Source organism: Aulonocara sp. 'chitande type north' Nkhata Bay, linkage group LG6, assembly GCF_057382095.1.
Source record: "Aulonocara sp. 'chitande type north' Nkhata Bay isolate Kocher_YH1m ecotype deep benthic linkage group LG6, A_spYH_male_GT1.1, whole genome shotgun sequence".
NCBI lineage: Eukaryota > Metazoa > Chordata > Actinopteri > Cichliformes > Cichlidae > Aulonocara > Aulonocara sp. 'chitande type north' Nkhata Bay.
In genome coordinates this window covers 12,480,526-12,491,148 of record NC_141349.1, presented here as the reverse complement: position 1 = coordinate 12,491,148, position 10,623 = coordinate 12,480,526, and the positions used below count along the sequence as shown (strand labels likewise).

The 10,623-nt window shown below is 40.9% G+C and overlaps 1 protein-coding gene across 1 annotated transcript; it reads left to right on the top strand.

The window, feature by feature from the left end:
* The first annotated feature begins 6,638 nt into the window (after positions 1-6,638).
* On the top strand, positions 6,639-10,017 carry LOC147327364 (zinc finger BED domain-containing protein 4-like). The gene is made up of 4 exons (XM_086297393.1): positions 6,639-6,647; positions 6,876-7,066; positions 8,073-9,457; positions 9,599-10,017. The coding sequence occupies exons 1-4, from the start codon at positions 6,639-6,641 to the stop codon at positions 10,015-10,017; spliced, it is 2,004 nt and encodes a 667-aa protein (XP_086153519.1).
* The last annotated feature ends 606 nt before the right edge of the window (positions 10,018-10,623 follow it).

Genomic DNA, 10,623 nt, shown 5'->3' with positions numbered 1-10,623 from the left:
TTAATCATTTCTTAACTAATGTGCTATGAGTCTTCATGAGTCATTTTGTGTTTGGAATTGTTAGTAGGGTTAATTCATGTTCTGCTTGTTTGTGTGATTTTGTATGTTTCTATTTTCACAATGTTTCAGACTCCTTCACAATTTTCCAACTTAAGCAGTCAGTTTTCTTTTCCCCAGGTTTGCTAACCCAAATTTTGATTTCCCACATTAAATAACAGCATTCCTCTGTGTTCTCACCTAGTCTTCTCACTCTGTGTTCCTCTCCCACTTTCAACAGTCCAACAGCCGGCAGTTCTTCAGCTTTGTCCTGTGTCCCACTGTCTCTTCTTGGCATTTTACTCCACAGGTGGCAAATTTCAAACTCCAACAGTTCAGTTCTCCTCAAACGTTTTCTTCACATGCACAGTGAAGTTTCAGCTTGTTTTAGACACAGTGCCATTCATCTGATCAGTCAGGATGATGGGTTTGCTCTTTTTCTCTGATGCTGTTTGTCCACATTGCTGCTGCTTTGCTGGGACTCTTTGCTCAGGACTTGCTGCTGTCTTTATCTGCCATGTTATTGCTCTTTGGAGCTGCATTCTTCAGGGAGGAGTGAGCACTTGCTTGTGAGGTTGAGAGACACATGGCGCTTTAAATAAGTCAGCCAGAAACTTGGCCTGCATGTTTCCAATGATGTTAAACTATAACTTTCTTTCGACCGCTGCATGTGGAAAATTGATTCAGGTCTGCTTTTCACCTGAAAGTAACAAACTAAGACATGTTCATTATTATCATCGCTGCTTAATCAACACACATCTCTCTCTCTCTCTCTCTCTCTCTCTCTCTGTTTTTGTGAACAGTCCTTTCTTAAAAGCAGAAAATAAGATTGTAGTTGTTCTTGGCTGATCAACACAAAACCTTTTTCCTATAATTATTTTTCATCTACAATGTAAATTTTGTCTCTTTTTCACTCTTTTTTTTATATATATATATATTTTTTAAATAGCTGGTGACCTGCAGAATCACCGCTCTCACAATCAAAGGCAATTACTTTTACACAGCGCACAAAAACACTGTGACGTCAGACACATTCACACTCACTTTTTCATCTGCGTAAATAAATCACATGGCTGATGATATGTGCCATGGTGATCCATAAATATGATCACCAGTTTATTTAACTATTTTTCAACCCAACAAAACAAATAAACAAAAACATGATGCTGATGTTATGAACACTCTACACACAAGTCAAGATGCAGGAAAACTGCTCACGGAAACGCTGCACACTCCAATTATCACAGTTATCACAGTTCTGTTTGTGTGAATTATCTGCTTTCATTATTAATACCAGTTTATAGGTTGTTATCCTTTTTATTATTAGTTTGAATGCATTAAAATTAAGTTGTAATTTAGCTTTTTGTTTATTTTACTTTATTCCTCTTGCATTTATATCTATTCAGTCGGGTCTGTTTCCAACCCTTTTTTAAACTACTTCAAACTACTGTGATCTCTAATTTTTGCTGGGTGAGGGATTATTATGTTCTTCCTAGTCTGAACTGCTCTCTTTACCTGAGCTGCTATCCTATTCTGAGTTACTGTCTTCTTTGTTTCTTACAGTCACGTACAAAATGTCCCTCTTTTCCACACCTCCAGCATGTAGTGTTAAAGCCACTGTTTGGTGTGTGTGTGTAGCCTCTACCTCTTGCTCTTCCACTATGCATTCCTCTCTCTTTCTTTTGGATTAGTCCTGCTCCGGCTTGCTGTTTTTCTAGACATTTCTCATCAGGTGTTAATTTTTCTTGTTTATCACCCATTTTCAAAGATTTTGCTGGGCCGTCGCTGGCTTGACTTCAGAGTGGTTTACTGATACGGCCTTCGACTTCACCCTAACGGTGAAGCGGTATCAGTTTTATGAGATGAAACTCAACCGTTCTCCTGTCACCAGCACGTGAGCCTCAGCAAAGAAAACAAAAATGGAAGTAGTTCAGCAGCGTATTGTGCTGTAAAATCAACTTACTTCCAGACACATACACACACATAGACAGTTGCGCGCTAATTTGTCACGAGATAATTTCAGCTACCTCTAAAACTGGTCGAAACATAGTTCCTTTTGCCAAACTTAAACCTAATTTGTCACGAGATAATTTCAGCTACCTCTAAAACTGGTCGAAACATAGTTCCTTTTGCCAAACTTAAACCTAATTTGTCACGAGATAATTTCAGCTACCTCTAAAACTGGTCGAAACACAGTTCCTTTTGGCGAACTTAGACCTTTTTTACCACATTTCTTTAAACTTTTGCGGCCGTCTTATATACCAAAATAGTGTTTCTCACCCCTGACGTCCCACTGGTGATTCAGATCATTGGACTGAATCCCACCGCCGTGGACCAGATTATAACACCGGCCCAGACCCGAATTTAACATCCTGGGGCTCTCTCCTCGTCCAAGAGGGCTGTGCACAGGCTTCGGTGCTGGCTCCCCACGGCGTCAGGAATCAGTGCTGGATCCTGGAACAGAGTCACAGATAACAATTCTGATATTTTCTGCTCCGGCTACGAAGGACCAAATAATGTTAGGGAAAATATTCTAAAACACTTCTTCAGTAAAGACTCAGAGAAGAGAAACACACAGAGTTCTTGCTAGCAAGGGCAGCTCCCTACTGAGAGACTCGCACTAAGAAACTGCCCCGGTCTTTATTTATACTTCAGTGTGTGTGCGTGTGTGTGTGTGTGTGTGTGTGTGTGTGTGTGTGTGTGTGTGTGTGTGTGTGTGTGTGTGTGTGTGTGTGTGTGTGTGTGTGTGTGTTACTGCTGATCAAAGGGTCAAACATCCTTGGTCAGGAAGAGGGTAGCCTCCCCCTCACCCTAGATGGTTCACCCTAGATAACACGGTGAGGAAGTCCTGCAGTTCATCTAAACAAAGAGCACTTAGACTAAAACAAACGTAACTACGTTAATCCTGCCATAAAACAATAAAACCAGGTACAAGCTCTCTCGTGCTCCCAGGACATGGGGGTGCATTCCTGGGGTGCACCCCAAGCCTGCAGCCTGTTAGTGATCACACACAATTAATTATATGCCTCTAAGTATACATGGTTGAATATTTCCTAATACAAATAACTACATGCAGTATTCTACCATATGCAAACTTATATCACTAAAAGATTATACTGACTACTAAATACAATTTTCCATTGACATCAGCCAACCAAAAAAACTGTCATTGAATACTGTTCGCTTCTTCTGCTTTCAACTGGAGTGCATTACCACTGAGTTACTTTGCATCTGCTCTTAATATTTGGCCAGTCACTCACCTAACCAAACTACTGCCAGGGTGAAAATGAATAATACCTTACCACTAAATCAGGGGAGAGCAAATGTAGTTTCACATTGTGTGTGTGTGTGTGTGTGTGTGTGTGTGTGTGTGTGTGTGTGTGTGTGTGTGTGTGTGTAGTGTAGAGTAGAATAGGGCTTTGGAGTTGACGTCACGCCGCAATGCATTGTGGGAGCGCAGCGCCATTTTCGGGGTCTACGAATCAAAAAAACACACTGTGTTGGAACGACGACTACAAGAAAGATGCTTAAAAGCAGCTCAAAAGAGAGTGAACTGTATAGAGACCGATTGCGTCCAGAGGCGAAGCAGCGGTACTTGCAGAAAATAGCGTGCATTGGAAATGTGGACCCGTATGAAATACGGCCGTGGAGTAGAAACCCCGAACACCTTGCGCTACTGACGTAGCCTGACATATTTTCGTACCTTGTCTGTGGAGTCAGCGCGTACAAGTCGTCATTCAAACAAAGGTAAGTCAGCTCGAGTACTGCGTGTGAAATGCGTTTGATTTCCCTGCAAACATTCACATTACTGCAGCATAAATTCATTCATGAGGGGAAATTACAGTGAGAACATGTGGAGGCTGTTAGAGGGATAACAGTGAGTTCAGTGCATTGATGTGACATTGTCCTGAAGGATTTAGTTATTCTTTATGGTTAAAGAAATTGCACTAATTTATTCATATTTATTATAAATAATCCTAATTATACATCTTGCTTCCATGTTTGTATCCTGTGTCACTAAAAATACATTTTATTTTAGTTTTATACATTGATTAATGACCTGCAGAATCTCCTTATCATATTAAGTGATTCATAATTGTCACTTTATGCTTTCCCCATCTCTAAAGTGATGACATCCTTGCATTACATACTTTAGGTTCATTCTCTGCAGGCAGGTTTCTGACAGAGAACAGACAGATTTACACTATAACATGCAGCGATAGACACATAAAGAAATGAAAAATCACATGTATGTGCTAACTTTCTAAACACTTTGTTACATTTATGATAAAGTAGATAAAACACATTTATGTCGGCCATGACTCATTAGTTCTTGTCTTTAAATGAACTTTGTCTGTGTGTGTTTCAGGTCCTGCACTCTCAAAGACTGAATGAACCAGCATTGCAGCCATGGGTCACTGTGAGCATCACAGGGAAGGTTGAAGTCGCCCACTGCAGCTGTATGGCCGGAGTCGCAGAGAACTGCAGCCATGTCGCTGCTCTTCTGTTTAAAGTAGAAGCAACAGTCTTGATCGTGGCACAAGGACTGTTACAGATGAACCTGCTTACTGGGTTTTGCTGGGTAATGTGACCAAGATACAGCCAGAGGTTGGCCATAAGATAGACTTCTCCTCTTCAGCTGCCCAAAAAAAGGCTCTTGATCAAAACATAAACAGACCATCCGTAGTGACAGGTAAAAGAAGCCGTCCTCAAAAAAGGAAAATCCCACCTGCTACTGTGGAGGAGTCTAGATGTATGCCTGTAGTGCACTGCCGTGTAAATAATTTGCATTTACTGAATATGTACTGACTGAGTCCCACTGTTCAAAAGTTGAATAAAGAAACAAACTAATTTTTGCCTCTTTTTATTTTATTTTATTAAAACCACCTTATAGAGCATCACATCAGTAACAGTGTAGAATCCATGTCATTTATAGTTTACAAATGACAAAATGTTTACACAAAATCATGAGTGTTTACATGATATCACCCACTACTAACATTACTTTATTTACTGTATCTTTTGAAAAAATAACAGCACAAGACTTAAGAACATTTAACAGGAGCAGGTTTCATTCTTCCCTGGTTTTATTATCACACTGTTCACCAAACGCAGCAAACCTTCACCATCTTATCCAGGAGGGTCACCTCTTCACCCTCACATGGAAGAAGTAATCTGATTGGCATGGTGGTTTGTTTGAAGCAGGTCCCTCGTGTAGCGCTGGGACCCAGTCACGATGTTTCATCCATTTCATAGGCTGGTTTGCTGCAATAATGCCAAATAATTAGCAACTCTATAAATAGACGGTAGTTCTGCAAAATCACTCAGTAGGATGTTTGTTCTAATTTGCTATGACCTCAGAGTGCATTGAAAATGAAACTAATAGGCTATAAAGAGTGATATGAACATATTTAGAACTTACCGGAATGAAACTGTCTGGAGCACCAACAGATATTTGGAGATGGAAGAGAACTGGAGCTCGTCTCACAGCTGCTATCCAGGCTGGACGCCTTCGTTTGCTAACATCGATACACGAGCTGCCTCATGTTGCTTCCAGGTTGGGAAAGAATGAAAAGATAAACCCTTTTCAAGCTTATTTTCTTGCTGGTCGTGCGATCGAACATTGCAGCCGACCACACAGCAAATACGAACCATGGCTGTTGTGTGTGCCTTCGCTCCCTTTTCACTTGCGCTAGACCCCCAAAATGGCGGATCGGGCCAAAATCCTTTCCACGCCCACCCCCGTGACATCACGCTCCAAAGCCCTATAGAAGAGAAAAGAATGCCTTATTTTCCCTATACAGTTGTACAATGAGATAGAGGGCATCTCCTACTCAGTACAAACATGCTGGGTGGGGACAGTTCTGCAGCACTATATACGCATGGACAGTATTAACAGAGAAAAAATATACAAAGTTTACAAATATACAAACCAGTTTTAAAAAGTAATATGTAATAAATAGTGTTATGTATATACTAGAGATGGCACATACTACTTTTTTATGTCTGAGACCGTTACCGATATCATAAATTTGGATATCTGCCAATACCAATATAAATCCGATGTAGCGTATTTTATAATCAACATAATGTTTTTTTCAAATATGTTGCTGCATTTTGTATAGGTTCATACTGAAGTTTTTAAAAAACAAAACAAAACAAAAAACACTGAAGCTATTCAGCAAAAAATACACTGCACCCAAAATATTTCATAGTTCAGCAATTCTGCTCAATCTAATAAACTTAAACCTACATCATCCTTCCTATTCTGGTATTTTAAAGAGTACTTAGCAGAAATATTAAGCAACCTAACTAATAGGTTTGCCAACTCCCAGCTAGAGTTGGATGTCTCGAGACCGGTCTTGGTCTCGAGACCACTTTTACGTGGTCTTGGTCTCGTCTTGGTCTCGTCTTGGTCTCGACGTACTTTTGTCTTGGTCTTGTCTTGGTCTCGACGTACTTTGGTCTCGGTCTTGTCTTGGTCTCGACGTACTTTGGTCTCGGTCTTGTCTTGGTCTCGCTGTCTTGCTGTCTCAGGTCAACATAGTGGTCGGGAGATTTGGAGTCAACAGTATCCATCACACACAGCGTAACGTTCGATAATGTATCATGTGGAAAAGCTTTATCTCTGAGAGCCGTGCTTAGAGAGTGCTTTGTAGTGAATCAGAATAGTCAACTCCCATTGAGCGAGAGCCGGCTCCTCAATTAATTTCCTTTCGCTGCTCAGCTGTCACACAGCGACACACAGTGGCTCAGCCATGCTCAAATCCCTCCACATTGTGGCATTTTATTATTTCGCCTTTCGCGCCCTTCACACACAACTAAATGCAACCCGTTAGATTGAGTCAGTTACAGAAATTTCAGCGACTTCGTCTGTCATAAAGTTTGCGTTCATAGAACACAAAGAGTTTTTGGTAAATGCAAAAAAGAAGCATTCGGCAAAGTGCAGGTTTTGTAAAGTCTCCTTGACCGAGACAGCCGGGACTACCTCAACCTTCACCAGGCACCTGGAGCGCAAACACCCTCAAAGGTAAGTTAGCCGGTAGCCATCTATCCATCTTCAAACTCTTCTAACTACCTTTCCAACCTCAGATGACCAGGTCATGTTTATGTAATATTGTTATTTATAATGTGTTCTTCAAACATTATAAATTATGTAGGGACAGTTTTTTTGCAACCGTCCCTGCAGACTTAACTTTAACTTAACGTTACGTTACATGCTATGTACAGGTAGCTAGCGCTAGCAGTGGCTATCAGCTACTTAAACAATTTTCATTAACTTTAGGTATTTTGGTGAATTCATTGAGCAGAAATATATCGAAACCATTTCAGTGAGCACTTTAAGGGCTGGTATGGTGCTTTGTTGTGGACTTTAATGGGCATATTTATATGGTTGCTGACTCGTAAGGACGGGCGTTTCAAGAGTGTCCCTATAACATTGCTCGGCTAACAGCAGCGTTCTCGACAGTGAAGACCAGATCAGAGCGGTCTATGGCTCTGGTCCAGATAGCACGGATCGCAAAACTGAGTCCTAAGGTTCTTAAATCGAACTTAAGGACCTTTGACTATGACTTTCTTAGGTGTTTTCTACTATGTTGCCCTACTAAACCAGTCCAGTGTGTAGGGGCTATTTTAGCATTATTAGACACAGTTATTTTGTATTGGTGTAACTTCAGACTTTATTGAGTAGTTCATTTCTTGTCAATACAGCTGTGTCTGATAGCTGACTGGCAGGAGGAGGCTTAATGCAACCTGCAAAGTTAATGCACAGACATTTTGTCTTTTGTAGATTCCATTCAACTGTTTTTCTGTTCTTCTTATTTAAGGTCTTGCAACCCTGAACACTCCAGTATTTTCATTATTACTAGTTGTGCCTAATGATCTATATGTGTCACACTGGATTAGATTAGGTTATTTTGTATGCAAAGGTCTGCCCTCATTGATAGGTTTAAAATTACTGTGCTTGTAAGATACAGTAGTTTTTGTGGTTGAATAGAAACCGATGTTTTACAGATTCCTATTTCCCTGTTTTTTAGGTACTTGGAGTACAAGGCAGGATCTGCAACATCAGTGATAGCGGTCAATCCCACACAGCCTCAATTATCATTGTTTGCTCCAAGCATCCACTTATTTTCCCCAAATTCACCCAGGCAACAGGCCATCACCCAGTCCATCTTCCAGGACCTTATAGTTGGATGCTCTCTCCCCTTGTCTATCATTGAGAATCCACATTTTAGACACTTCCTGAATGTCTTGGATAGCAAATACACTCCTGTGTCTAGAACCACCTTGACAGAGAAGCTGATACCTCACCTTGTCACTAAATTGAAGGGTGACATAATCAAAGCCCTGGAAGTCCAGCCAAATGTAGCAATAACAACAGACCTCTGGTCTGACCGGAGGCTTTGTACTTTCCTGGGAGTTACTGCTCATGCTGCCTGCAAGAACAAGGACTCTTACAGTTTACAATCATTTTTGCTTGACTGTAGGCGTTTCACAGGGAAGCACTGCGGCGAACGAATCGCCTCAGCATTTGACAGAATAGTTGAGGAGTATGGCATTGGCCATAAAATAAGCTACATTCTGACGGATAATGCATCCAATATGAAGCGGGCCTTTAAAGTCAAGATGCCAGAAGTAGAGCACCCTGAAGGTGACAGCAGTGATGACCTCGATGATGAAACAATGTGGGAGGATGCAGAAGGTTCTGATCCATGGTCAACGGGTGAACGTCTTTCTTGCTTCGCCCACTCGCTGCAACTTGTAATCAGTGATGGGATGAAAGAGGTAAAGGCAATAGCTAGAGCCATTGCCAAAGCCAGCAAGTTTACAAACCTGCTGCACAGCAGTAGTAACCACAAAGACTTGTTTGAGGCACACTTTGGCTCCAATAAGTCCATCCCAGCAGGAAACAACACCCGCTGGAATAGCACCTACAGACAGTTAAAGGCTCTGATCACACTTGACCACGGGGCCATCACTGAAATGTGCAGCAATACAGAGAATTTAGTGTTTTCAACCCGAGAGTGGGCTCAGCTGAAAGACCTTTGTGCTTTGCTTGAGCCTTTTTCTGATGCAACAGACCTTACAGAAGGTGATCATCAGGTGACTATTAGCATGGTGGTCCCCACTGTTCTGGACTTGAAGAATCATCTTATAAAGATGGAAGTACAAATGCCCCAGGCCGTAACTATAGTCAGGGCACTGAAAAGATCTTTAGAGAAACGGTTCTCTGGAATTTTCAGGCAGATTTGCATGGACGAAAAGGATCCAGAAGAGCCGTTTAGCCATCGGATCTACTTCCTTGCCACCATGCTCGACCCCCAGTTTGGACTGACCTGGGTAGATTTAGATGTGCAAAATGGTGAAACCGGACCAGCGCTGAAGAGGTTCAGAGATGACCTTAAAAAGTCATTAATAGGTTACTGTATAATAATAATAATTTATTGTTATTGTTGTTTTTGTTGTTCCACTTAATATCACTGTCTTTGGTTTTATAGCATCATTAGAAGCATCCTGTCTAATCCTGTCTTTGTATGTGTGTGTGTGCACCCTTTTCCAGACCTTTTGATCGCAGAGGTAGACAGAGACGGACCTGCAGCACCAACAGAAGAAGACACAGAATTATCAGATAGTGACTCAGCGCCACCCCCAAAACAACGTCTTCTTTCACGCTACAAGGCATTTAGGTTGCAACGCAGCACAAGCCAGGACTCGAGCACTGATGCACAAATAAGCAAGTACCTAGACGGCATAAATGACTCTGACTGTGATGCACTCACCTTTTGGTCAAAAAACAAAGAGTGTTTCCCCAGTCTACACAGTGTTGCCTTGAAGGTCCTCTCTGTCCCTGCCTCTTCTGCCCCAGTTGAGAGGGTTTTTAGTAGAGGAGGCATTCTAATGAGACCCCACCGCGCACGGCTAGGCTATAAGATGTTGCAATCTTTAGTTTTCTTGAAGTGCAATCAATCACTGTTTTAAAATGTGAACTGTTTTCTCTCACTCCTCTCTGAAAATATGCTGTTTGTTCATTATATATTTGTTCATAAGATATTTGTTATTTGTTCATAATGTCTGTGTTCTATTGTTCCTGCCCTACTGAACAACAGGCTTGATTTCATTGGCAGTGTGTTGTAATCTCATGCCACTGAAGACATCAAGATGCCAGAATCTTTTAAGCACTTGTTCTTATTCTTATTAATGCACAATTTGTATTGGTATGTAATATTTGTAGTTTGCATCTGATTCATGTGAGGTGTGCACATGTCTTTATATTGTTTGATTACAGAATTTTACTTAAAATGGTGTTGTTTGACTAAATAAATGTGACCATTGACTTTTAAATAACATCTGCATATCACTTTGTGTTGACAGGCCTTATCCATTTTAGGGAAGTTGGTATCATACAGTGTAATTTGGCTAGTACTACTACAATAGGACATGATGCAATTTCAAGTTTATAATCTTCAGTTTGATGTTACAATTTTATCTATATATAAAGTATAACTGAAACCAGTTACATATTTCATATTTTAGTTGTTGGAGGTGATCGCTGTTTTGTCAGATGACTTTGGGGCCAGTCAGTAC